The 26,845-nt window shown below is 66.4% G+C and overlaps 2 protein-coding genes and 1 long non-coding RNA gene across 5 annotated transcripts; 1 reads left to right on the top strand and 2 right to left on the bottom strand.

Annotated features, from left to right (window-relative positions):
* On the bottom strand, nucleotides 1-1,740 carry LOC123391010. The gene is made up of 3 exons (XR_006605652.1): nucleotides 1,501-1,740; nucleotides 566-660; nucleotides 1-47 (listed from the first exon to the last, which is right to left on the bottom strand). It is a non-coding gene; the product is annotated as an uncharacterized LOC123391010 (long non-coding RNA).
* Nucleotides 1,741-2,135: 395 nt separating this feature from the next.
* SLC22A31 (solute carrier family 22 member 31) lies at nucleotides 2,136-6,647 on the top strand. The gene is given in 11 exon segments (XM_045076584.1): nucleotides 2,136-2,471; nucleotides 2,540-2,650; nucleotides 3,707-3,795; nucleotides 3,911-4,065; nucleotides 4,307-4,475; nucleotides 4,667-4,807; nucleotides 4,882-4,995; nucleotides 5,117-5,331; nucleotides 5,647-5,758; nucleotides 6,051-6,118; nucleotides 6,121-6,647. Coding segments are annotated over 11 exon segments (2,037 nt in total).
* On the bottom strand, nucleotides 6,624-25,907 carry CDH15 (cadherin 15). 3 transcript variants are annotated; one of them, XM_004753803.3, is made up of 14 exons: nucleotides 25,688-25,890; nucleotides 19,587-19,745; nucleotides 19,230-19,385; nucleotides 18,048-18,192; nucleotides 13,005-13,165; nucleotides 11,990-12,118; nucleotides 11,355-11,540; nucleotides 10,322-10,575; nucleotides 9,606-9,748; nucleotides 9,206-9,442; nucleotides 8,726-8,965; nucleotides 8,486-8,622; nucleotides 8,117-8,284; nucleotides 6,624-7,180 (listed from the first exon to the last, which is right to left on the bottom strand). In XM_004753803.3, exons 1-14 carry the CDS (start codon nucleotides 25,727-25,729, stop codon nucleotides 6,980-6,982), a joined length of 2,358 nt encoding a protein of 785 aa, XP_004753860.1. In that variant the 5' UTR covers nucleotides 25,730-25,890; the 3' UTR covers nucleotides 6,624-6,979. The 3 variants fall into 3 exon arrangements, with proteins under 3 accessions (XP_004753860.1, XP_044932391.1, XP_012912361.1); XM_045076456.1 differs by having other exon boundaries at nucleotides 7,090-7,456; nucleotides 25,688-25,907; XM_013056907.2 differs by lacking the exon at nucleotides 6,624-7,180 and having other exon boundaries at nucleotides 7,807-8,284; nucleotides 25,688-25,905.
* Between the last annotated feature and the right edge of the window lie 938 nt (nucleotides 25,908-26,845).

Here is a 26,845-nt window from a genome sequence, read left to right as displayed (position 1 = left end):
TTCCTCCTCTCTCTCTGCCTGCCTCTCTGCCTGCTTGTGATCTCTGTCTGTCAAATAAATAAATAAAATCTTTAAAGAAACAAATTTGGAAGTGAATAAGAAAACATTACTGGATTCTACAGAAATACAGAAAGATAAGAAAATACAATGAAAAATTAAATGCAACTATATTAGAAATCCTGGGAAATGGACACATTCCTAGAAACACACACATTACTGAAACTGACCCAAGAAGCAACAGAAAATCCAAACATGCCCCCTAATAAGAGACTAAATGAGTAATCAACAACATCCCACGGAAGGAAGGCCCAGGACCAGATGGCTTTGTGGGTAACCCCTACCAAAGGTTAAAGAATTAGCCCCAGTCCACCCCAACCTCTCCCAAAGAACAGGAAGGGACACCCTAGGACTCGCTCCGAGGTCACCATAACCCCGACAACAAAGTCAGACAAAGACATCACCAGGGGAAACACGATAAACCAGTCCTTAAGAATACAGGTGCAAACATTCTCAAGAAAATGCTCGGGAATAGAGTCCAGCAGCATATTAAAATAACCGGGGGCACCTGGGGGCTCAGTGGGTGAAAGCCTCTGTCTTCGCTGGGGTCGCCGTCCCAGGCTCCGGCATCAGGTCCTGCGTCCGGCTCCCTGCTCGGCGGGTCTGCCCGGTAAAGAAACAAATAAATCATTCTGACAAACTCGGACACCACGATCACCGGCGTCTATCCGAGGAGGACGGGGCGGTTCGACCCACAGAAACCGCCTGACTGGCAGGAAGGGAAACGTTCAAGATCCCTTCATTCCGGGATTAGGAAAGACAGTGACAGGATGACCTGGGGGGACGCGAGGCCGAGTCGCGGCCGCGGAGTAACACAAAGGTCCGTCTGACACCGGCCCGAGCCGGGGCGGCCCGCTTCGGCCTTCCGCGGCGTCCGTCCCCCCGGCCCGGCTGCAGCGCGGAGGCCGGAGAAGAGTCTCCGCGCTCGTCGCGACCCGATGCGCGCGAGTCCCGCAAACCCCGACGACCCGCGGCGGCCCGCGGCGCTCCGGGCACGTCCAGTCCCGGCCGCGGCTCCGGCCCCGATGGACCCGCGGCCGGCTCTGTGCTCCGCGGGGACCCCGCGCCCCGCCGGCCCCTCGCCACGGGGTGTCGCCGGAGCGCGTGCGGCCCGAGCACAGCCCGCGGGCCGGACACCGCGGGCCGGACACCGCGGGCTCCACCGCCAGCCCCGGAGGCGACCGCGCGAGGGTCCCCGGCGGACAGCGAGGCCCGACGCCCGCCGGGCGCCCCCGCAACAACGAGATGGAGCCGAAACCCCGCGTCCCGGCCAGGCCCCGCCGGCCACGCGCTCCGAGACGGGCCGGACGCCGCCACCCGCGGGCCCGGGGTCCGGGGCACACCCCGCCGCGAGGAGCGCTCGGCCCGGTCCGCCCGCGGAGCCCAACGCGCCCCCGGGCCCCGGCGTCCCGCGAACGCCGTCCGCGGCCCCGCGCCGCTCACCTCCGGCCTGCGGAGGAAGACCCCGGCCGGGCCCGCGCCGCGCACCGCGGCGGCCACGTTCCAGCTCCCGGCGGCCGCGGCTCCCCCGCAGCAGCGCCTTCCCGACGCCGCCAGCTCCCGAGCGCCCCGACGGCCCCGCCGGCCACGCCTCCAGCGAGGACGCTGCGCCCGCCCCGCCTCCGACCACGACCCTGGGCCCGAGTGCCCCTCCCTTCGGCCACGCCTGCGGCCACACCCCTACCGGCCCCTCCCTTTGGCTACGCCCCCGCAGGAGCGCCCCGTCGACCGTGTCCCCGCACGCGGACGCCCCGCCCCCCCACCCCCGACCACGCCCCTGCACGCACGCCCCTCCTGTCGGCCACGCCCCCGCACGAGGACGCCCCGCCGGCCACTCCCCCCGACCAGGCCCGCGCACGCGCGCCCCGCCGGCCACGCCCTTCGACCACGCCCCCGAGCGAGGACGCCCCGCCGGCCACGCCCCCACGGCGCCTCCCGGCCTCCACGTGCCTCCGCCGCGCCTCCGCAGCCCCCCGCGGCGGGGGCGAGGGCGCCGCGTCCCTCCGGGTTCCCGCTCCCAGGCCCTGCCCTGCCGCCCTAGGCCCTGGGGCCCCGCGCGGCCGAGCGCAGAGCGGCCGATGGAGGCGGAGGCGCGGGCGTTGCGCGCCGCCGGGGGCTTCGGCCGGGCCCGGCGCCTGCTGGCCGCCGCCTCGTGGCTGCCGTGCGTGGGGCTGGGGCAGGCGCCGGGCCCGGGGCCGCCGCTCACCGCGCTGCCGCCGCACCACTGCCGGCCCGACCCCGTGCTGCTGCCCCCCGCGCTGCTGGACGCCAGCGCGCCCCGAGCCCCGGCCTGCTGCTGCGCTGCCCCGAGCCCGCGGCCCTGCGCGCGCGGCCGGCACTACGCGCTGCCCGGTGTCCGCCGTGCGCCCCGGCCCGCGGCGCCCCGCTCCCCTCCCTCCGCGCCCTGCCCGCACGTCCGCGGTCCCCCTGTCTCCTGCCCGCCGCCTGCCGGGGCTGTGCGCGGGGCTCCTGGCGGGGGTAGACGCGGCCGCAGGGGCCCCGGGAGGCGGGGGCCAGGCCTACTGGCGGCACCTGCTGCCCGCAGCGCGCCAGTGTGGGCGGGCGGCCTGGAGGAAGAGGCGTTCGGTGGACGGTAGGAGCGCAGGGCGGCCAGGGGGTCCGCGGTGCGTGGCGCTGCGGGGCCAACGAACGGAGCGAGCTGCGGCTTGGGGCCGTGCAGGGGTCGAACTGAGCCCCGCGGCCGGAGGCTCTGAACCCCGGCGGCCCGCAGCGCCGCGAGCCTTCCCGCCGCCCCCGCACCCCGAGGGGCCAGCTGGACGGGGGGCGGGCCACTTCAGGGGTCTCTGGGGGCGGCTGGGACGTCCCAGGCCCCTCTTCCTCGCCTCCGTCCCTCGGGCTGGGACCTGCCCAGCTGGGCTTCCCTCCCGGCCTCTGTCCCACTGCCCTGTCCCTGGGAGGATGGGCCCCAGCGCGGATCTGGGACAGGGTTGCGGCCTCCCTGCCTGGAGTCCTGAAACCGCCCCGGCTCCTCCTCCGCCGGCTCTGTCCCCGTCGCACCTGCCCTTCTGTTGGGACACAGACCAGGCAGCGCCCACCGGCTTCCGCGAACGCTTGGTTTTTAAACTAGAAACTCGGTTGTAGAGGGACTCAAAGTGGTAGCTTAGGTCTGGGGACAAGGCAGGGACACCCCGGGGGGCGGGGGAAGGGTGAGACTCAGGTCAAGGGCCCTTGCCAGGAAAAGCAGGTGAGCCCAGCCCTCCAGCCTGTTCCCGGAGTCACTCTTGAGATGAGCAGGTCAGGGGGAAGTGAGGGCCAGGGCCTCGGCCCAGCGGTGGGAAGCTTAGACCCGTGAAGAGTCCCCTGTGGCTGCACAGAGGTGAGCGGACCCGCCCAGAGAAAAACAGAACAGAGGTGGGGCTCCAGGAGGGTGTCCTGAGGACCCCTGTCCTTGCCCTCTGGGGCTTCAGACCAGGCATTGTTCAGATCTCAGCGGAGGACTGCCAGAGTCAGGAGGGTGTGCTGTGTGACCTTGAGCAAGTCGCTCGCCCGCTCTGTGCCTCAGTTTCCCCATCTCCAGAGAGGAGTTGGAGCAAGACCCCTAGGGCCCTTGGCAGCCTGACCCTCCGGGAACTCCAGCACGGGGGAGGGTGGGCCTGGCCAGCTCACAGGTGACTGGTGTTCCCCGTAGTGGAACGGCTGGAAGGTGCCCCTGGAGCAGATGAGCCACCGCCTGGGCTGGCTGCTGGGCTCGGTCTTCCTTGGTGCAGGCTGTGACCGGTGAGGAGCTGGCCTTTCCTCTGCCCTAGCTGTCCTCCCCTCGTGCCCTTCAAGGTCTAGCTAGGTCCCCAAGCCGTCTGACCCTCAGCCTCGCGTGTTCCCTGCCGCCTCCCAGGTTTGGACGTCGGGCTGTGTTTGTGGCCTCCCTGGTGCTGGCCACAGGCCTGGGGGCCAGTGAGGCCCTGGCCGCCAGCTTTCCTACCCTGGTGGCTCTGAGGCTGCTTCATGGGGGGGCCTTGGCGGGCTTTGGCCTGGCCCTGTACGTGGCTTGTGAGTACCGTGGGGTGCTTCTGGGGGGCACCCCCTCGTGCGAGGCCGGCCACTCAGCTGCAGGGCCAAGTCCGGGTGCTGGGGAGGCCCCTCTGACACTCCCACTGAGGACCCTTCTTGTGAAGGCGGGAGGGGCGCCATCTGTTCTGTGAGCTCTGCTGGTGGTGGGAAGGGCCCGGGCCTGGAGGAGGCTGTGACTGGTGCCCCTCGGCCCCGGACAGAGCAGGCTGTTTCTGCTCAGGTCTGGAGCTGTGTGACCCCCCTCACCACCTGGCATTCTCCGTGGCGGGTGGCCTCTTCTCGGTGCTGGGCACCCTGCTGCTGCCCGGCCTGGCCCTGCTTGCGCAGGACTGGCGCCTTCTGCAGGGGCTGAGCGCCCTGGTCACAGGGCTCTTGCTCCTGTTCTGGGGGTAAGTGTGGGGGTAGACAGTTCCAGAACAGCGGTAGAGGCCGCGTGTGTCGTAACCCTCCATGCATGTGGGAATGGGACAATGACCCAGGAAGCCATGGCATGTCGTCTCCCCCTGGGTCCTGGGCGAGGCCGTTGGCCTTGGCCAACCCTCCAGAGAGGACCCGTGGGCAACCTCACCCGACCCTGCAGGTTCCCATCGCGGTTCCTGGAGTCTCCCTGCTGACTGCTGGCCACGGGACAGCTAGCCTGAGCCAGGAAGATCCTGGGGCACTTTGCGGGAGCCGGGGGCGTGGACCCCGAGGACAGCTCGGAGGAGGAGAGCTCCCTGGCTAAGGTAACGCACCAGCCAGGAGAAGGGAGGAGAAGGCTCGGCCTCTCACGGGCGCCCCGCCTGTCCCTGGAGGCACAGAACTGGATACGCCGGCTGCAGGGGGCCCCCAGCCCCAGTACCACTCCGTCCTGGAACTCCGGCACACCTGCGTCGCCTGGAGGGACGGACTCCTCCTGGGCTTTAGTTCGTGAGGAGGAGAGGGCGTGGGCGGCCCAGCGGTCCCGGAGCCTCCTCCCAGGCCGGGTCTTGGCCACCGGAGTCCCCAGGCCGGTCGTGCCTTAGCTCTGCGCTTCTTTCCGTCCTCCCAGGCTGATGTGCGGGGGCGTCTGGGCCAGCTTCCTGCGCAGCCTGACCCCGAGGGAGCCCACCTTCTACCAGCCCTACTTCCTGGGCGCTGGCCTGGACGCAGGAGCCAGCGTGTTCCTGCTGCTGACGGGGGACCGCTGGGGACGACGCCCAGTCCTCTTGCTGGGCGCCCTGGCCATGGGCTTGGCGCCCCTGCTGCTCCTAGCCGGGACCCAGTGTGAGTGCGCAGACTCCTCGTGGGCGGCTGAGGGTCTCACTGCCGTGGGGTGCTGGGGTCGGCCCTCTCCTGGGCCCACGAGAGAGGCACAGGTGTTGGGGTGACGCTGTGCCGCTTACTCCACTCACATCCACGCCATGTACCCAAACCAACACCGAAAGGATCCCACGGGAAGGGGCTCGATAGAAGGGTTTGGTTCAAGTAGGGGCGGCTGGGAAGCCCTGTCACCCGCCACCTGGCACAGGGCACGTGTCATGGGGAAGGCTGGGCAGCCAGGCCCCGTGGGCACCGTGGGAGCCTGCTCCTCCTCCCCAGACTTGCCAGAATGGACCCTGCTGTGCCTCTCTGCCCTGGGCCTCCTGGCTTCCCAGGCCGCGTCTGCCGTCAGCGCTCTCCTGGCCGCAGAGGTCCTCCCCACGGTGATCAGGTGCGGCTGCCCAAGCCCAGGCCCGGACTTCACACCGGCCCTTCCCCAGGGGCACAGGGGACCCTGGTCACAGAAGGGAGTGGAGGTGGCAGGCAGACTTGAGGCGGCCCCCAGAGAGGAGAGAATCCCAGGGGAACTGCCAGGTTCTCATTTCCTGATCCAGGGTGGGGAGGAGACCCCCCCCCTCCACAAACACTTCTGACTTTGGTTTTCCCGGGGCCCCCACACTGTGCCCCCGGCCCCATCCCCCGGTTACACACCCCCCCCCCCAACGCCGCACATTCTCCCGCAGGGGGGCCGGGCTGGGCCTCGTGCTGGGGGCCGGCTTCCTGGGCCAGGCGGCCGCCCCCCTGGCCGACCTGCCCGCCAGCGCGGCTTCTTCCTGCACCACGTGGTGTTCGTCTCCTTCGCGGTCCTGGCGCTGCTGGTGGTGCTGCTGCTGCCCGAGAGCCACGGCCCCGCGCTGCCCGTGTCGCTGCGGGACGCCGACCGCCTGTGCCGCGCCCCACTCCGCCGCCGGGACCCGGCTGCCGCCCATCCCCTGCCCGGCGGGGCAGCCCCCGGCCCAGGAGAGCTGAGCGCAGCCCCCTCGGGCGGCCGTGACCCAGGGCCGGGTCCCCCCACCCCCTGGAGCCCCTGTCGCTCAGCATCAGCATCCCCCCCCCCCGCCACGCCCGCGGTGTGCGCGGAAAGTCAGCACCCGTGCAGCTTGGCGAACTCGCTGCTGCTTCCCGCGGCCCCGGGCCACCCGCTCCGTGCAGCTCATTCCCGCCAGCCCCACGCCCTGGGGGACAGCCCCGTGCAGAGGACAGTTGTGGGGGGCGGGCTGGGGAGCTGGACTCTGTGGGTCACTGCACGGCCCCCAGTGGAGAGAAGAGCACGTTTTTAATTCTGGGGAGGGGCCAGCTTCCTTCCACACAAAGATGAGGTCCGCGTGAGGGGCGCGACTGAGAGCACAGTCGCCTGGTTCTCCCCAGGGAGGGGCCCTCCAGACTGGGGGGCCGTGGACCAGGGGCCTCCCCAGGAGAAGCAGGCTGCCCGAGAGCCTCAGGGATGGAGCGGGGTGCCCCCTGCCCACCTCTGTAGCCACAGTGCCAGGCCCCTGAGGTCAGGCTGCCCGTCCTGGGAAGGACGTCTGCCGTCCCTGACCAGGCTGTGCCCTCAGCAGAGCAGGCACAGGTCTGATCAGAAAGTGCCTTTCCCCAGCCCTCGGTCCGGCCCTCACGGGGGTCCGTACAAGTCAGCCAGCCGGGCGAAGCGGGGGCCCCAGGCCCAGAGGTAGCTGTAGTCTTGGTCCTCGTCCCCCAGGCTGGACAGGATGGAGCTCAGCGTCCCTGCCATAGAACCGTCGCCCTCGTAGTCATAGATGAGCGCTGTGTCGTAGGGCGGGACACTGGGGTCGCTGTCTGCCGCCTCCAAGCCCTGTGGAGAGGCCCCGAGCGCTCAGGACGCCTGCGCATTCCCCCCACCCCCAGGGGACCCTCCAGGTCGGGCAGCACCACAGAGGAAACTTGCCTGAGGCTCGGATGCTGAGAAGGGAGGGTCCCCGGAGTGGGGGGGGGGTCTGGGGGCACAGGCCTGAGCACGCAAGAGCAAGAGGACCACCAGGACCCCCCACGCAGGCTGAGAAGACACTTCCCTCTGCACGGCTCTCCTTCCTTGGGGCCGGGATCGGGAGACCCCTGACAGCGCTCGCCCCTGTGGGACCACCTGCTTTTTCCTATCCAAAGGTTCTGCAAACGGTTCTGTCCCCTCCATCTCCGCTCTGCTCCCCAGGCCACACTCCTGGGACCTGCCCCTGGGCTTGTCCTAAGCGCAGGCATCTTCCTGGGGGTCCCTCTGACCCGGGTGCAGCACCTGCCCTTGTGTCCTGGGTGCCCCGAGCCGGGTTCCCGTGTTCTGCGCACCTCCTGCAGGAACACCCTGACCCCGTGCCCACAGAAACTACCGGGGTGCCTGGATTCAGGGACACCTGCACGCCCAGGCCCGGGGCGCACCAATGTCTCTCTGCCGGGGCTCAGTGGCACCTGTCCCAGAGCAAGGCCCTGCCACCCCCACTCAACCAGGCACACCACAACCCAGGGCCGGGCAGGCCACTCCTCTTCCAACGAGGCTTCTGCGGCCGTGGTACCCCCCCGTGTCTCAGCTTTGCATGGCTCTCAGATCCTCCCACGCTCCCCTGAGGCTCAGCCAGTGTCCCCGGTGACGGATCTGCCTCCACAGATGGCGCATGCACGGGGGGCCCACAAGGGTCCACGGGGTACACACGTGTCGGGCGGTCCCCACCGCACACGCATCAGTGGGGATGTGCGTGGCCCCGTGGCCCTGCTCCCCTCGCACACCTGCAGGGGCACCTACGTCATTGATGAAGTCGGCGATGTCAGCAGGGCTGGTGGGGAGCAGGCGGGGGGGCTGGGGGCGCACGCGGCTCAACGGGGCGTCTCGGCGCAGCGGCGGCCGTCCCAGGGGGTCGCGCAGGGCAGCCAGCTCTGCAGGGTGGCGCAGCTGGTTGATGTCATAGGCGTCCTGGGGACGAAGGGGGTGGAACGCAGCCCCGATCTATCACAGGTGGGCTTTCTGCCCCAGACACCTTGCCGGGGGAAGGGGTGCCGGGGACGAAGGCCTGGGAGGACCTGCGGGCCAGCTGGGGGGCCTCCTCCTGGACCGTGTGGGTGCCCCCCAGCCCTCCAGGGACCCTTCCCACCACCCCACCCCGACCCCCCCAACCTGGTCCTCTTCTCCGCCCCCCTGTTCGTCGTAGTTGAGAATGTTGTCCCGGAGGTCGTCCTGCAGCCCGTGCAGAAATCCCTTGTCCGCAGACGGCCGCCGCGACCGTGTGACGAGGGCCACCGGCAGGGCCAGCACTGAGGGGGCAGGAGGGAGAGCAAACGGCAGGAGGTCAGGCTGAGGCCGGGCTGGCGTCAGGGGCGGCCCGCGGGCAGCAGACGTCAGCACGCAGGCACTCACGGAGGAGCAGGACGATGCTGGCCAGCATGATGACCAGGGCGCCCAGGCTGACGCCCGCGCCCCCTGCGTGCCGGGCCGCGGCCCCTGGCAGGCAGACCCCGTCCTGGGCGCAGCGGCACACCGTCACGTTCAGGGGCTGCTCGCGCTGCTGGGGCGGCTGCCCTGAGTCCCGGAGCAGCAGGCTGAGGCGGTGCAGGCCCTCTGGGACCTGGTGGCGCAGACGCAGGCGCGCGTGGCTCACTGTGGGGGACACCCAAGGTCAGCAGGGGCTCCTGGCCGTGCCAGTCCCCACCCCAGCCCCACCCCTCCTTCCAGGGCCCCTCGGCACCCTCTGCTGCTGGGCGGGGATCCCGAGACCCAGGGCCTCTGTCTCCCCATCTGCCCACTGGGAGGGGAAACCAGCAGGACCGCGGTCATGGTGTGCGGTTCCCCCCCAGGTCTCAGGTCTGGCCCCTCGGGATCGTGGTCGGGAGAGCTCACCATTAACCTGGATGAGGCTCCAGTTCCGGGTCAGCTCGGGGACCCGGGGACTCAGCTGGAAGTGGAAGGGGGCCCCGTGGGGGGGCAGGTCCTCATCTGTGGCCCCCAGGAGAAGGCCAGAGCCCTGCTCTGGCTTGCTGCACACGCTACCAGATGGTGGGGACAGCTCAGGGGCGTGGTCATTGACCTCCAGGATCTCGATGGACAGGGTCCCAGTGGCCGTGCAGGGTGGGGAGGCTGCAGGCGGGGGAGGCCTGGTGGGCTCCTTGCTCTGTCAGAGCCCACCGCCCACCCTCCACGTCTGCTCCATGGAGGGCCAGCTCTGAGCCCCGAGGCAGGGGCAGGGATGCCCAGGCCGGATCAGAGGGCCCGGGAGCCCAGGCACAGGCGCGGCCCTCACCATCGTCCCGAGCCAGGATAATGGCTCTGTACCAGCCGTCCTTGAGGAAAGGGGACGCGGGGCTGAGCACTCGCTGCGTCTGGACCCAGCCCGTAGCTCCGTCCACTTCCAGCCAGTCCTCTGGGTCGTAGTCCTTGGAGTAGCTAGTGGCCGAGAAGGGGACAGAGTGCCCTGCGCTTACACAGGACCCCAGGGGTGCGGCCACACTTCAACACACTCACACGCAGCACACCCCTGCATGCACACACACGCACACACACTGGAAGCACACACGAGCCCCTCCGAAGCCACTCCTCCAACGGCCCTGAGCCCGTGCTGTCTGTCCCAATCGACAGACAAGGAAACTGAGGCCCGGGGCCATGGCCACTAGGGGCTACGGCCAGGCTCAACGCCGGAGCGTCATGGAGACGGATACGCAGGACCCTGTTGGGAGTGAAATCCGGACTCTGAGACACTGACCCGGAGGGGCACCAGCTGGCCAGAACGGACAGGGCTGGCACTGGGGCAGGCGGGAACAGCATGGGCAGCCCTGCCTCACGGGACAAGTTCACAGCAGCAGGCACACACACAGGCCGTGAGGCCCCACGGACCCTCAGGAATGCGCACAGACAGACGAGCCCTCCGCCCTCAGAGCAGGGTGGGCTGTGCTCTTGGCCCTGGCTGGGCAATGGACCAGGGGGCCCTGCGCTCCCTCTGCCTTGCCCTGGGACCCCCACCTGAGCCTCTGTAGCTGCTGGGTGTCAGGGTCTTGGGCAGAGAAGGTGGCCACGGGGGTTCCCGGGAGCGCCCCCTCGGGCAGGCTGGTCCGCAGCGGGTTCTCCTGGAACACGGGCGCCTCGTTGACGTCCCGCACTTGCACGTGGATCCTGGCCCGGCCCCGCTGGGCCCTGGGGGCCGCCGCCTGCAGGGGAGCCTCGTTCTGCACTGCCACAGTGAGGTCGTACTGGTCCCGGCGCTCGAAGTCCAGAGGCTGGGGTGGGGGGCACAGAGCTGAAGTCGCTGATGACTCTGGCCCCAGAGGCAGCTACGGGCAGGGCGAGGCCCCCACAGGGGTCCCGCTGCCCGCCCCCCGTCTCTTCCCCACAGCCCCTTTCCCTCCTCCTCTTTAGCCCTGGGAAATACAAGTGATTCGGGACCAAAAGGTGTGAAGAATGATGTGACAAACAGTAAACACTCGTCACTCCGAACGAGTCTGCTCGGCGCCGTGTCATCAGCGGCCCGTGCTTCGTGCTTGGTGGCTCCCTGGGGACACCGGGAATAGCATCCGGGAACGGAGAAGGCTCTGGCGTCCGGGGCTAAGTTAACCTTTGCCGTCAGCTGGCTTTAAGTAAAAGAGGGTCCTGGAGGACCCGAGCGGGCCGCCTCTGTGGCTCAGAGCCATCAGGAGCAGACAGAGAGCTTCCTGAGGAGAAAGGAGCTCCCGGCCCGCGTCCACCAAGCCCGGCCCGTGGCAGCATCCGAGCGCACGCACATCTCTGTGTGCTGGGCTCCCGGCCGGCGGACCCAGGTACGGTCTGCGCCCGTACACGTCCCCACGCCTGAGCAGGTTCGGTTCCCTAAATCCAGAAACAGCACACAGGCGGCGGGGGCGCCCCTCCTGGTCCCTGTGCCCTGGGGTCAGCGTGGCCTGAGCCTAGAGCCCTAGCGTTCCCGGCAGCCCAGCATTCCGCTCTCTCTGGAGGGTGCCCCGGACAGGGTCCCCGCGCTCAGGGCCAGCAGCAGACCCCACTGGGAGAGCCCCGCACTCACCTTCACCACGGACAGCACACCCTCGTTGGTCTTGGGGTCTGTGCGGACAGTGAAGTGTCCGCTGGGGTCGCCCTCCAGGATGGTGAACCTGGCCGCCCAGTTGGGGGAGCCTGGCAGGTCCCTGTCCTCCACCTCGAGCCTCCCCACGTCCACTCCGCTGACAGCCTCTGTGACCTCCATGAAGAACTGTGGGAGCCCAGCCCTCGTGACTGCCAGGGCTGTGGGGGGCGGGGAGGTACTCCGGGCGGGGCTGCTCTCCCCAGTCCCCCCCAGCCAAGTCTGGGGCCCACCCAGCCCTCCAGGGGTCCCCAAGAGCCCAACTCTGTGGGCGCAGCTGCACGCCAGGCACCCGGTGGTCCGCCTTCCCCTGGGGGGCAGGGCTGACTGCTCCCTCCCGCACAGCAGGCCTGGAGGGAAGGTTCCTTCCTGCTCCCCAAGGGCCGTGTCTCCCCAGGGCCTCTCTCCCAGCTCCTCCGACCGCTCGCGCTCATAGGGAGCGTCTCTGGCTGGGGTTTCTGCCTCAGCCACACAGGGCTCCTTCTCCAAAACCTCCCGTCTCTCGAAGTCCCATGTCCCCGCCAGGAGCCCAAGGAGGGAAGGGCGGTCCCTAGCAGGGGTGTGGACGGTGGCCCCACCTCGTCCTCCGTGAACCCAGGGGCGTTGTCATTGATGTCCTCGAGGGTGATGATGGCCGAGGCCGTGGCAGTGAGGCCGTCTCCAGACATGTCCGCCACCTGCAGGGTCAGATTGTACACGGCGACCACCTGGGGGCATGGGACATGCAGTCAGGGGCCTGGGGGGTGAGCTAGGAGCCCTCCCAGGAGAGCCCTGTGAGCACCTGGAGCCCCAAGTGGGCCCCAGCGCCCCACCCTCTTCCCAAGCAAAAGGGGCCAGCTGCTTTCCAGGTCTGACCACACCACTGCCGACCCCACGCTCTGCCCCAGCCTGGGAGGGGGCGAGATGTCAGTTACCAAGTTGGACACGATCCACAGGGCACCCTGCTGCCTGCTGGAGGCTGAAGGGCACCAGCAAGCTGGGTCACTGCCCTGGGGAGCCAAGTCCAGAGGCAGGGAGAGAGACAGACCCCTAAGATGTCCTAAGGCTGTGCGGGACCAGACAGCTGTGCGGGTGGCCATGGGGAAACTCCCGGAGGTATCAGAGCTGCACAGAAGGCCAGCAGCGAGGGGCCCCAGAGGTCTCCCCAGAGGAAGGCTATACAAGAGTGGCCCCAGAGCGTCACTGGTCACTGTGTAGCCCCTCGCAGGGCTCTACCCGAGGCTGGAAAGCCCGAAGGCTTTGTCGGCAACGAGGCAGGAGAAGCTTCTGGCAGAACACAGCCTGAGGACTTGTCAGGGCTGGCGTGGCTCAGACGGCCTTCCAGAGCCTCCGTGGAATGCACCCTACAACCAGCCAGGGGCAGAGGTGTCCCAGCTGAGCGTGTGCTCCGAGCCCCTGGGAGCGCCTGCAGGCAAGGGGGGTCCCCTCTGCAGCAGCGGGAGGCAGCTGGGGCGGGCAGGGCTGGGGCGGGGGCCCATTGCAAGTGAGCTGCCTGTGTCAGGCTCAGACGGCCAACAAGGTGAGCAAAGATAGGTCGGGGGGCCCTGGCTGCCCCGGCCCCCCAGCATCCGTGGCGGCACCCTGGGGTCTCACCTCACGGTCCAGACCCACTTGCACGGTGCGTATGTCCCCCGTGTACTCATCAATGCTGAACACCTGGGCACCGCCCTGCTCTAGGATGGAGTAGCGCAGGGCTGCATTGTCGGTTTCCGGGTCGTCAGCATCTGTGGCCTCGGCCCTGGTCACATAGGTGCCTGGGAAGACAGGGACGCACGGCAGCAATGCACACGGGCCAGCCCGGCCCCAGGGTGTGTCCCGACACTTCCCTGTGGCCCACCACGCCAGGTCCAGCCCCCCATTCGGCCTGCACAAACTTGAACACTCAGGCCTCGCAAGGAGGCCTGTGTGACCCAAAGAGCTGACACCCGTGTCCCCCAGACACGGACACAGCCCAGGAGGGGGTGAGAGCCCCAGGTCAGCTGGGGAGAGCCGGCTGGAATCCCTGAGGCCGGCCCCAAGGAGACAGAGGCCACGGGAACTCATGACTAACAAAGGTAGAGAGACATGTATGTACAGGCGCGAGTGGCACACACAGCACACAATACACACGTGCGCACATCTGTGTACAAGGAAGCACCTCGCCCAGCTCTGCCAGCCAGAAGGGCCAACATAAGCCTCCTGCTGGCCAAATGTGGGACAATTTGGGCATCAGAGTGATGTTTGTAGCGAATCATAACCCACTGAAGGAATCAGACTCCGAAAGTCCAGAGAAATTAAAAACAACAACAACAAAATAAAACATGTAACATACAATGGCACATGCATATACAGGGGTGAAGTGCTCCCATAGACCGGAGAGCCCACTGACAAAGGGAGGAGACACCCCGGAGGGAACCAGGGTCTCCCAGCCCGACGACAAGAGCCACCAGCAGATGCCAACATGGCTGGGGGAAGTTTAAGGAGTAACAGGTACTTGCCCAGTTTCAGAGTACCTTACAAAAGATACCTATTAGTTACAAAGGGAAAAAAATAAAAATCACAGTGGAGAAGCCTGGCAGACGCGTTCTTACGAGGCAGATCAGAGTCAACGTCTCCAGGGAGGGGACGTGGGTGCCTCCTGATACACGCACCAAGGAGAAGGCAGCATCGCCCCCGTGCGAATCCCGAATCCAGCCACACAAACCCACACTTTGACAAACCCATGGTCTTCAAGTAATAGTCTAAGTGCTTCACAGTGTCAGTGCCAGGACCCGGGAAACTACAAATGCTGCGGGAAGAAACTGAAGACGACACAACGAAATGGCAACACATCCCAGCTTCATGCATTAGGAGACTTTAAATACATCTCTAAGATTTTGTGTGTGTGTGAACCATGATACATCGTACGTATGAGCCACATTTGATACATTGTACGTATGTGCACAGGAGCCACGTATGATACATTGTATGTAACATTTTTATATGTTTAAATACATTCTTTTTTTGGGGGAGGGAGAAGCAGAGGGAGAGAGTCTCGAGCAGATGCCACACTCAGCGTGAAGCCTGACCCTGGGATCATGACCTGAGCGGAAGTCGAGAGCTGGAGGCTTCCTTAGCGGACAGCCACGCCGGCGCCCCGGGAGGCTTACTGTGGGGAAATGTCGGTACTACCCGAAGTGATCTACAGATTCGGCTCGATCTCTATCAAGATCCCAAGGACAATTTCTTTGCATAAGCAGAAAAACCTCTCTAAAGTTACAGAGAATCTCAAGGAAATCCAAATAACCGAAACAATCCTGAGAAAGAACAAAACTGGAAGCCCCATAATTTGATTTCAAAATGACTCCAAAGGTACAGCGACCAAAACCGTGTAGTGTGGCCATGAAGACAGACGATGGAAGACAGACCAATGGAACAGGTCAAGTAATTTTTGGCCAGGGGCCGAGACCATTCAAGGGGGAGCAGAGCAGTCTTTCCAACAAGTGCTGCGGGAAAGCATGGCTGTCCCCTGCGGAGGAACGAAGCCGGACCCTTGCCTCGTGCCGTACACACAAATTAACTCCAAGGAGATCGAAGACATAAACGTGAAGACCCAGGACAGTTACGCTCTTGGAAGAAAACAGACGGCAAACGTTTCACGACATTGGATTCAGTAAGGATTTCTGGATAGGACACCAAGGGCACAGGCCCCCAAAACTAGACACACTGGGCTCGTGAACATTGTCAAATGCTGCGCATCAAAGGCAATCCCGACCACATAAAAAAGGTAATCCACAGCATGCGAGAAAACATTTAGAAACCCCGTAGATATATCCGTAGATGTCAAGGGATATGCAGGCTACACAGAGAACCCATAAAAATAAACAACGAAAACGTGGCAAAATTCAAAACCGTGCAGAAGACCTGAAGAGACATTCCTCCCAATAAAATAGACGAACGGCCAATACGGACATGGAAAGAGGCTCCACATCGCTCGTCAGGGAAACGCGTACCCAAGCGACACCCCCTCGCCTGTTAGGGGGCACACACCTGTCAGGGAGCCTACTGCTGAGAACGACCACCTGAACAGCAACCCTGGCAAGGACGCGAGTGCGTGGGGGCCCCTCGCGCTGCTGGCGGGGGCGAGCGGCCCAGCTTCCAGGGCAAACAGCGCGGCCGTCCCTCGGCCGTCACTCACGGTCACCACGTGGCCCAGCAGTCCCACTTCTGAAAGCGGAGCCTGGAGACCTGCTGGCAACAGCAGAATCCACAAGAGCTAAAACGTGAAAGCAGCCCAGGTATGCGCCTGCGAGTGAAGGGGCGAGGCGTCCGCATAACCCAAGGGCATTCAGCTCGAAGGAGGAGGGAGGTCCCGGCGCCACAGGAAGGACCCGGAGGACAGTGGTGGTCTGCGAGACCAGCCAGTCGCAGAAGGACAGGACGGCAGGATTCCGCTGGTAGGAGCGCCGTGGACAGACTCACGGAGGCCGGAGCGCCCGGGAGGAGCGGGGCTGGGGGAGGGGCAGCGGAGTTGGTGTTCGATGGGGACACAGTTCGGGAAGGAGGAGAGCGCTGGGGACGGCGGGGCCGCCCGTGCAAGACTCTCGTACCCCTGAACTGTCCCTCAACACCGGTCAGGACGGTGACGTTTGCACGCATTTGAGCACAGCAAAATTTTCTTGGAAAAAACCGTCTGTGGCTTAAAGAGCTCACGGCTAAGGAGCGCGGCGGACGGGCCGTGCAGTCCCCGCTCGTGACGGGCGCGAGCCGATGCGGCGCAGAACCGCACTGGTTCTGAGTCGGGCAGGTCGGCCGGGCCACGAGGTGAGGAGGCATCCGGCACCCGGCGCGCCCAGCCCCTCCGAGGACAGGCGTCCCCGCCGGCGGAGCAGGGCCGGCCGGCAGACGCGGGAACTGGATCCGAAGGCCCAAGGCAGACTGTGGACGACCGCGGCGGCTCACAGTCCAGGGGGCCCGCACTACGGGGCTGTGCCCACGGTCAGGTCTTTTGTGCCGGCCCCGCAGCGCTCACAAGAAACGGGGGCGGGGGTGCAGGAGGAAGCCTGGGGCGCGGCCCTGTGGGTCAGGCAAGTCTCCCTGAGTCCGGGGCAAGGAGACCTGGCCACCCACTGACGCTCGGGGGTGCGGGGGAGGACGCCGCCCTGAGCTGGAGGGACAGAACCCCAATAACCCTCCAGGCGGAAGGCTCGGGTGCACAGGGACCAGCCCCTGCCCCTGCCCCAACAGAGCCTCGGCGGGTGCCACGCAGTGCTGGTCACCCTGGCAGGGGGCAGCAGCCGGACGGACGTCCTCCGGGCACGGACCCCGCGGGGCTTGCTGAAGCTGACAGTGTCCGTACCAGAAGCCCCAGGCCGGGGAGACCGACTCCGCCCGCTGCCGCTTCCCCAGGCCGAGCCATCCTGCGTTCGCAGACGTCTGCGACCTCCCTGCCTCGCTCCGGGGCTTCCACGCACAGAAGAACAAGAGACTGTCCTCAGGGATCCAAGAGCCAGGAGCCGCCCACCCAGGGCCCGGCCAGCGTGCAGCCGCCAACGCGCAGAGCCGCTCCGGAGAAGGGGGACTGGGGATTCGGGAGACGGGGGGACCCGCCCCCTGCTGTAAAGGCATCCCCGGGCTGAAACCCTTCGTATGTGTCGGTATTAACTTCCTGACACTGAGTGTTACGCTGTGCCGAACTTATTAGGGCGAATTCTTTGAGGGTATCCGGTCTGCACCCAGCAGCCCAGAAAAGACGGAGACAGGAAGAAAAAAAGAAAAAAAACAGTTTAAAGCAAACAAGATAAACTTCACATCTCTATCGCTGTACTTTGCCACTCTCGTGCAAGTCTCAGAATATGCCCGAGTAACAAGAAGTAGGGACGCCTGGCTGCGTCAGTTGGCGACGTGTCCGACACCTGGTGTCGGCTCAGGTCACGTGCTCAGGGTCCTGGGATCCAGCCTGCATGGGCTCTGCACAGAGTCCGCTCAGGGCTGTCCCTCCCCTGCCCAGGGCTCCCACAGTCTCTCTAAAGTGAATGAATCTTCTTAAAAGTAGAGATCAAAGATTATTTTATGTCTTCAAACACGAAAACTGAGATGAAGTAAAAGAAACGCGAGTGGCCAAGCAGGCGCCCACCTCCCACGAGCCCACGCTCCCTGCTCAGGCGCACGGCTTGCCCTGCCCGTGCTTCCACCCAGAGCTCTGGGAGCGGGGCGGGAAGGAGGAAGGAGCCGCTGTTTGCAGTGACGTCCGTCCCGCCTGGGACGGGTCAGGCAAGCGAGGCCATCCCGTAAAGACTCGGGAAGGACGGAAGGCTTGTTTGGGATCACAATGTCGGACTGGAAGCGAGGAGTGGGGTGACTGCTGGGGGGGGCAGGTTTCCTTCTGGGGGGCGAAGCACTCTAGAACTGGCCGCAGGGACCCGTGCCTGTGCCATTGCCACGGACCCGTTCCCTCCGTGTGGAGCGAGCGGCTGGGCCACGAGGACTCAGCCATCCCGGAGGCCTCTCCAGGGAGACGTTGGGGGTTGGGGATTCGTATTGAAATGGGAAGTGACTTGAGGTGACTTGTGGAACGTCCCTACTCCGGAAGCTCTGAAGGATCACAGAAAGTGCTGCTGGAAGGACCCCCGGGCCTTCGGACGGGCCCAGCGCCCCTCCGCCCCAGCTCCCCCTCACCTGGGACGGCCCCCTCCAGCACCCGGGCCATGAACGCCTCCTGCCGGAAGACGGGCCGGTTGTCGTTCTGGTCCACGACCACGATCTCCAGGTCCGTGGGCTCCTCCAGCGTGGCTCCTCCCCGGTCCAGAGCAAAGGCCCGCAGCTAGCCAAGCAGAGACCAGGGCTGCTGGACCACCCCAGACGAGGGTGGTCCCTGCTGGACCACCCCAGACGAGGGTGGTCCCCACCAGGCCGAGAGGAGGAATGACAAGTGACGACACAGGGCTGGAAAATGCCCCCCAACAGAGGAGAAATGGCATGGGGTGGGGTGTGCCCACGGCAGGGGCAACGTCCCTGTCCCTGAAGGCCAGCCTGCTTGCCCACAGCTTCTCGTCTTGCCTTGGCTGCTGGGAAGCTCCCGGCTGTGCTCCCTGCGAGACCGAAGGCGCACTCTCCCCAGCGCTCCCACCCCCTCCCTTCTGCCAACTGGGTTAGGCTCCTCTTGGAGCTTAATAAGTAGAAAACACTTGAAATGAAACCACGTCCCACACTCTTGGAGAGAGAGGGCAGGATCATTTCCAGGTGAAATCACGGTCCTGGAGACTCCCAGGAGCCAAGAGCTTGTTCTTAAGATCTGAGCGCAGGAAACCTCAAGTTGGAAAGTCTCCTCCCCCAGGACAGATTCCAGCATTTTGGAGAGACGGGGCTGGGGAGGGCTGATGACTCCGCGGCCTCCCTCTGCAGCCTCCTCCTGGCTTGGCTCTTCTCTTCCCCCGCCAGCCTTTGTCTCAAACCTCACCCGCAGGGGGTCAGTCCTGTGCCACCTGCCCCTGAGAATCAAGGCACAGCTGCCGTTGGCTACCATAGGATTCCTCACAACACCCCACTCCCACCAGACGCAGCGGGGCTGGGGGCAGCGCTGCCGTGGGGGGTGAAACCACACCAGGGTCCAGTGGTGTTTGCTGGGAGGCTCACAGCCTCCCTGGCAGGACCAAGCACGCCTTCCCGGGGCCTCAGTTTGTGCATGCTCATCTGTGCGATGGGAATATAAACCCCAACACCTTTGTGCTTCAGGTCCTAGTCCCATATCCCTGTGCCTACCTCCTCATGAAGGACACATGCCCTAATGTCCCAACCCTGGGCCCAGGAGCCCGATGGAAGGCCCTGCTTCCCGCCAGCCCTCCCCACAGCGGGCCCCACCCGGAAGCGGTCTGTCTTCTCCCGATCCAGCATGGCGTTCAGGAACACCTTCCCTGTGAACTTGTCGATGGAGAACACGCCCTGGGGCTCCTCGTCCACACCAGGACCCTGGATGCTGTAGATGACGCTGCCCAGTGGCTGCTTGTCCGATTTGATCTGCCAGGGCAGAGCATGGGCTGGGGAGATGCCGCGGAGGCAGGGTCCTGCCCCCTCCCGGCCTCAGCCCCTCCCCCAGCTGGGGGGGGGGACAGCTCCGCCTACAGCCCCACAGGGCACCTGTCCCCAGTCACACAGCTTCAGGGGCCCATGGGGGACAGCCCAGCCTCCACTCTGCCCAGGACCCCCCTGGCCCCTCACCTGCACCAGGGGGTACGGGAGGCGCTTGTGGTTCTCGGACACACTGATGGGGGGGATGACCCAGGCTCTTCGCACGCGGCCCAGCGCGGGGGCCCGGCGCCAGGGGTAGAGGGTACTGGGCCTCCTCTGCCGAGGGACCCCCAAGGACAGGCCCAAGCTCTGCAACACAGAGGGAGACAGCGGTCAGTCACGTGGTGTGCGGGCCAGGCCTCCGGGAAGCCCACCATCAGAGCCTGAGCTCGTGGCCCTGGGAGCCCCTGTGGCCCGGCACCCGTCTCCTGTCCTCGCGTGGGAGCTGCTGGGACCAAGAAGGCCCCGGGCCTGAGTGTTTGCCAACCGGCGGGGAGACATGGAGGCTGCTCTGTCCCATTCGTCCCCAACAGGCCCAAGGGAGGCTCCCAGGGGAGCAGGGGGTGCTCAGGGGCAGAGGCAGAATGGGGAGCAAACCAGCCGCTTGGAACAAGCTGCGGGAGGGGTTCTCCCAGGGACATTTTGTGCGAGAAGACTGTGGTCAGCCGGGTGGGGCCAGCAAGAGAGGCGGATGCTGGGGGTGTCTCTCCCCGTGTCCAAGGCTCGATCGGCCAGAGCTGGGCCGTGAAGGCATCGAGCAGTCCCCCCGGTCCTCCGCGAGGCTTCAGCTGGGTGCCCCGGGCTGACCACGCCACCGCGCCTGTGTGGAGAGAGAGTGTGTGGCCTCCACTCACAACACTTCCAGGAGGCGGGCCTTGGTGCTGGCTCTTCGGGGGTCCACAGGGGCTGCCCCCAGGGGCATCTCCTGGCTGCTCCGGGGGAATGGAGACTCAGGCCCCCATGCGGCCGCCCCCGGAGCATGGAACAATGCCACACCCACACCCTGGTTCCTGGAACCCCGGGAGGGCCCCCCTCCCTCTCCACACGTCCAGGGAACTGGGGTGCCTGGGCCTGTGGGACTGCCAAGGGAGGGTATGCCATATGGACGCCTCCCAAGCCCTACCTCAGGCCAGGCGTTGGGCTTGGAAGGGCCATGAAGGAGCAGGGGAGGAGGGGGCACCTGTGGTGCCGAGACTCTCTCCAGACCCGCCATCCGCTCTCGTGGCGACCACAGACAGGCCCGCTCCCCCAGCTCAGAAGGAAAACGGTGGCCCGGAAAAGGCACCTGTCCCGTGACTTACGGGCAGAGCCGGCAGCACCCCAGAACACACCCCGAGCTTCACATCCCGGGACGGCCCTGGTTCAGCTCTGTGGTCTCTGCAGCAGGGTCCTGGACAGTGTGGGCTCGGGCACTGTGGCCGCCTGGGCACCAGGGTATCCAGGGGCAGAGTCTGGCTGGACTCGGATCAGAGCTGTCAGGACCCGGGGAGGGGTCCAGGGGGGCCCGGGGGGAGGGGCTGGGTTGGTTGCAGGAGAATGTCAGCGACGCACTGTCCACTGGTCACGCCCACCCACACGACAGCACCTCGACAGCTGCCTCCTGCCCTTCCCCAAGCCCAAGGCAGGCCTGGCCAGATGGGGGTCTGCAGATGGACACCCCTGCCCAGACACCAGCCCTCGGTGCTCTGGGGATGTCCCTAGAAGCTCTCAGGCCCCACTGAGGGTCTCCAGGCCCCTGGGCCCTTCTGGAGGGGCGCTCTCTCCTGCTCAGGTGGACAATGTTGGCTCCCAGGGCACCTCCAAGGGGGCGGGTGTGCTCCGCGGCTGCACTTTGTCTCCTCAGCCCCTTGAGCTCACCCCCCAGCTGCCGCCTGGGGCCACACAGTCCTCAGAGGGGCATGGGATGGGCTGGCCTTGTGGCTCGGGAGGGGGCACCGGTGACAAGTGAGGGAGGTGCTTCGGGGCGGGAAGGAGACGCCGGCTGCCTCCACTCTTCACCTGGCCTCCCCTGCACCCAGCGAGGCTTTGTCTCGGCCCAGGGCTGGCCCACAAGGAGTTTGGACACACTTTGTAGGCAAAACAGCAGGAACGTTCAAGAGACCACTGATCTCTCCTTGGGGCCCCAGGCCACCTCCTCAGTTCTGGAATCCTTCTGCCTCCCCATCTGAAATCCCAGGGGCCGGGCCTGGAATCCAGGGAGCAGTGAACACGGATTAGAGAAAGGACAGAGCCAGGGCCAGGCCCCCAGGCTACCCGCAGCCTGACAGATGGCAGCGCTGGTCCCAAGCCTGCCTGGGGTGGCGGGGGCTTCTCGCCAAACCCAAGGAGCACAGACCTCTTCTATGTCAGCATGCTGTTCCTGCCAAGTGGAGACCTGTGTCATCACGCTAGCCAGCGGGCACAGGGTCTGCTTCCCGAGCGCCCCGAGGCCAGCACAGGGCATGGCATCCTCCCCGTCCTCCAAGCTCGCTTCCTGCCCCTCCCCTGGCCCTCTCTCAGCACTCACAGCCCCTGGGCATGGATGAGGGCTGTCTCACGTCCAGTTCCCCAGAGCGGAGCTCAGAGGGCCTGAGCCGTTGCTCAAGCCCACAGAGCCGGAGAGCCGGAGAGCTAGGGCACACAGCAAGCCGCCCAGCCTCCACGTGGAGATGGGGAGCGGAGAGCCCTGGGGTGGCAGGGTCGGGGGGACAGTCCGCACACAGTCCTTGATCACAGGCTCCTGGAGGAACAGTAGGTAGGGGACGCACTCTGCCCCGTCCAGCCACAGAGCCTCCGGCTGCCCCCTACCCCTGTCTCCACCAGTGGCCTGGGCTGATGCTCTGGGACGTCCACCAGTGTGCTGTGGGGCAAACGCGATCGCGGCACAGCCCAGGGGTCCTGGGTCCCAGGCTGTCCAGGGCCCAAGTCCAGGAGGTCAGCAGAAGCCACAGAGCCTTGGCAGGGGCCCCTGCCCAGATCAGAGGCTGCGGTGGGTGGGGTGGCTAGGCTGGGCCACAGCCCACTTCCGGCTGTCTGGGGCACTCAGCTAGTCTCAGTCCTCCTGTCCCCTTCCCAGAGGACGTGGCTAACTGCGGGAAGACCCAGGAGCCACCTCGGGATCATGGCACATCTGGTGCCAGGACAAAGCCAGCTCACACAGACCCCAAGCACACAGACAGAGGAGGAAGGCTGCCACGGAAACACCACGGAGTGGACATGGACCCACCTGCGCTGTCCACCCTCGCCGCTGCCCGGGTCGGGCCAGGGCCAACCGGTGTCGTGGACCCACTTCCCCACTTCCCCCAAATGATGCACGACAACACCCCGTGCCTTCCCCTTAACCAAGCCCCTGACAGCAGTCTGCAGGCTCTAAAGACACCCAGACCATTGTCCCCTTACTGGGCCGGCCCCCAGCCCTGACGCCGGCCCAGGGGCTCCTGAGCCCTGAGCTTCCCACTGCCCACTGTGGGAGTCCGCGCTGCCTGGGTTCAGCCGACGGCTCTCTGCTTCTCCCCCACAAGCCCCTGGCGGGCTCAGCACATGGAATGAGAAGGCACGGCCCGGTCTCCCGGGGGCCTGTGAAGCAAGCCGACGCTCTGCTGCCCTGGGTGGCCACCCTGGGTGGAGAAGCTGCTGACCTGGGGCTGGGGGCCTGGGTGTCAGGTCAGGAGAGCCTGCTTTCTCTCCCAGCACTGCTGGCCTCTAGGGGCCCCAGCTGTTCCCTGAAACCACTGCTGAGATTCAGAAGGCAGGCGCCAGGCCTGAGCTGGGGGCGGGGGTGGCACTGCCTCTGTGGCCCAGCTTCCCAGAGCCCCGTCCACTGCGGTGACGTGACTGAATCCGGGGAAGGGAACGTCTCCTCTTGTCCGGTGCAGCCGGGTTCTGGGGTTAACCCGACGCCTGGGGGTGCACAGGCCCCTCCCACGCCAGGTTTCTCGAGTTCTGGGAACCAGGCCGGAGGACTGCAGCCTGCTGGAGTGTGGCTAGGGTCTGCACTTCCCACCAGCTTCCCAGGCCCGAGCCCCTTCCCCCCAGGCTGGAATCTGGACCACCCCGTTCCTGGATGGCCCGGCAGGCATCAGGCATGCCAGGAATGGGCCCAGCTGCTGCCCTGGCCACAGACACCCCTGCATGTCGCCCCTACGTTCCCCTGCAGCTGCTGCTTCAAAGGAGGGGTGAGGGGCACAGCAGCGGGCTGCTGGACAGGGCCAGCTGTTGGCCTGGCCTGCCCTCTTACTGCGGCCCACACCACTGGGGGCCCCAGGTTGCCCTGCCCGCCAGGGAGAGGACAGTGGTCCCAGAGCCGGCTTCCCTCTGCTGCCCCTGTGACGGTCACACTACTAGGGGGATGATGACCCGTCTCCATGCTGGAGAATGTGGCCCCGTCTGCAGCTGGGGGCTCTGTCCCATGTTGCCCTGGAGGGTCACACTTTGCCAAGTCCCAGGAGCACAACTACACCCTTGTCTTCCTTCCAGAAGCCACATGTCTCACCGGACCCGCAGCTTAGGTCCCCTCCAGCAGGTCATGGCTTTGCCCTGGATCATCTGGGCTTCCCCATCTCTCCATCATACTCAGGTGGGGTGGGGGCGCAGGGCTAGGCACCGTGATGAGGACAGCGTGAGCCTGTGGAGGCTCTGACTGGCTCTGAGAGCACACACTAAGCCCACTGGCTGAGATTTTAGGGGACCCAGGCAGGGAAGGGCCATGCCTTGTCCAAAATCACCTATAAGCAACAGATCAATGCAGAGTCCTGTCCCCATGCCCCCACCTAGGGCTCCCCCGAGACAGCTCTGCCACGCCCAGACTGGCCCGCCGTGGGGGCTCACGGAGGCAGAGGAAGGGGCACCAGGAACAGCCGTCGCCTGCCATGTGGCTGGACTGGACAAACCAGAGCTGCGCCGGGTGGGGGCGGGTGGGAAGGGTCCGGGCAGATGCTGGTGCTAACCTGAGCCACGCTGAATGCAAAACTCGAGTGGCCCAGCCGCAGTGGCTGATCCCCCAAATCCCTAAGGCCTCCAGCTGTGGGGGAGGGCGGTCATTCTGCCATGGCTCCGGGGAGGGGGGAATCTGTGAGGGGACTACGCCCCTCCCAGCAGCAGAGTTCTCCTGGGGCCTGGTCAAGGGTTCACACCCCAAACCCCAAGCAGGACTCCAGCACGTCCCATGTACTGGGCCCAAAGGCAACGGGGGGTGGAATGCTGTTCCCGTGGGGGGTCCTGAGAGGTGTGCAGCCTTCTGGAATGGACCTCAGTGTGGGGGGGGGCATAGGGTCCTGCAGGGGGATGCCCAGAAGACCCCCAGCGCAGCGTGGCCACCAGCAGAGGGCTGGAGGAGCACAGGGGGTGCCAAGCCAGCCGGCCGCCGGCAGCCCAGGCCCAGAGGGGCTGCTGTGGAGAGGGTCGGGGAGGCTGAACGGCCGGGGCGGCGGGGACTGGAGCCGGGGGACAGGGTGCCCTGAGGGACCAGTGGCTGGGGGGTCAGCCGACGGGCACCTGAGCAGCTTTCAGCCAGAGCTCTGTGGAGGCGGGAGGACCCCAAGGCCTCCAGAATGGGAGCTGCTCCCCAGCGTCGGGCACTGCGGTTACCTGTGGGCGCGTGTGGCCTAAGCCCTGCCACGTGGACACTAAGGCCCGGCGTGATGCACAGCGGCCCCACCCCGGGCTGGCCTGGTCGCGGGCTGGGACCCTGACTCAGCCCCGTCCCCCTAGGCAGGCCACAGGCTCTGCTCCCAGGCCCCAAGGGCCACCCGGGGGTGGGGTGCCCATGCTGGGGTGGGCAGCGGCCTGTTCCTTCCACCCACCCTGCTCCCCCAGCAGAGGGAGGGGGGGGGACGGGGGGGGGCCAGCAGTGTGGGGGTGGCCGCCATAGGTCCCGGGGAGGGGCTCCTGAGCACTCCCCCAAGGGCCAGCGGGTTCCAGAGCTGCCCCTGCCTGCGGCGCACAGGGTGGGGGTGTCTCGGGCTCCAGCCACGACCAAGCAGGGTCATCTGCCAGCTCGGCGGGGTGTGGTCAGAGCTCAGGGCCCCCCAGCAGGGCTGCTCCCCCGCCGCCGGCGCTCACCAGGGCACCTCCGGGAAGGGCCGGGCGGGTGGTCTCCCGCGGCCCCCCAGCTTGGCGGGCCGGCCAGTCGGGGCGGAGGCGGTGACCCTGCCGCCGGAGAGCCACTCGCCGGGCACCCACCCGGGACTCCTCAGCTCATGGGTCCCCCCAGGTGGCCAGGGCTAGTCCGACAGGGCAGGGGGCGAGGGACCCCGCGCGGCCGGACGCCTTACCTGGGCCAGCAGCCCGACGGCGAGGAGCAGCGCGACGTCCATGGGCCGGCGGAGCAGGGGCCGAGTGTCCGGCGTCCCGAGGCGGCCTCCTGCTCCCACACAACCCGGGCTGAGTGACAGCACAAGTGCGCGGGCGGGGCGGGGGGCGCCCGAGTGAGTGACAGCACGTGTGCGGGGGCGGGGCCTGGACGAGAGTCAGCACGTGGGGGCGGCGGGGGCGGGGCCGTGTGGTGGAGCGACAGCTGTGCCTCAGGCGGTCAGGGGCGGGGCCTAGGCTGAGTGACAGCTCGTGTGCGCGGGACGAGGCGGGGCCTGGACGGAGAGTCCGCAAGCGCGCTTGGCGGGGGCGGGTCAGGGGCGGGGTCTAGGCTGAGTGACAGCACATGTGCCCGGGGGCGGGGCCCGGGCTGGGAACAGGAGGGCACGAGCGGACGGGTGGGGGGGCAGGGGCGGGGCCTCAGCTGAGTGACAGCACGTGCGCACGGGGGGGCGTGGCGAGGCTGGCCAGAAGCAGCCCGGAGGGCGGGCCTGTAGAGGTCGGGCGTCTGCGGTGGGAGGCAGAGCTCCCCCGGGTCCAGCGGTGACACAGGGAAGCCTGCCAGGGTGGGGGCTGGGCTAGGAGCCGGAGTGGACTGAGTCACTCATTCCTTCCTTTTTCCTGTTGTCGCCCCCGAATGCAGCAGGCCCACTCCTGCCTCCGGGCCTTTGCACTGGCTGTTCCCTCTCCCTGCGGTGCTCCTCCCCAGGCTATCCGCCCCCCCCCCACCAAGGCACGTTGTTGGCCGCCTTGAGGGCTCTGTCTAGAGGCCACTGCCACTAGACACTGCCATGCACCAGGCGCCCCGCATCTTAGGGCACATTCTGTCCCTGCTGACCCTCAGGGCTAGCACAGAGCAAGGTCCCGCATAAACCTAGCTTGGGGTTAGCCCTCCCCACCCAGCCGGAGCACTTCCTTTCCTTCCTCCTCTGGCTTGCTGGGTGGCTTCCCATCGGGTGGGCAGGGGTCTGTGTGCGAGCGCCCCCACGGACCCAGCACGCGGGAATGGACGGTGGTGAGTGAAGGAGGAGGACCCTGTGCGCCAACGTGTTTTCAGGTTTTCTTTGGAGCAGGAGGGGTGGGGATTGTCACGGAGCAGGTCCCTCTGCTCTCCTGTCCAG

This window comes from Mustela putorius, unplaced genomic scaffold (assembly GCF_011764305.1).
Source record: "Mustela putorius furo isolate JIRA1106 unplaced genomic scaffold, ASM1176430v1.1 tig00000174_pilon_pilon_pilon, whole genome shotgun sequence".
Taxonomy (NCBI): Eukaryota; Metazoa; Chordata; class Mammalia; order Carnivora; family Mustelidae; genus Mustela; species Mustela putorius.
The sequence above is the reverse complement of the archived record's forward strand: the minus strand, read 5'-3'. Positions and strand labels throughout refer to the sequence as shown.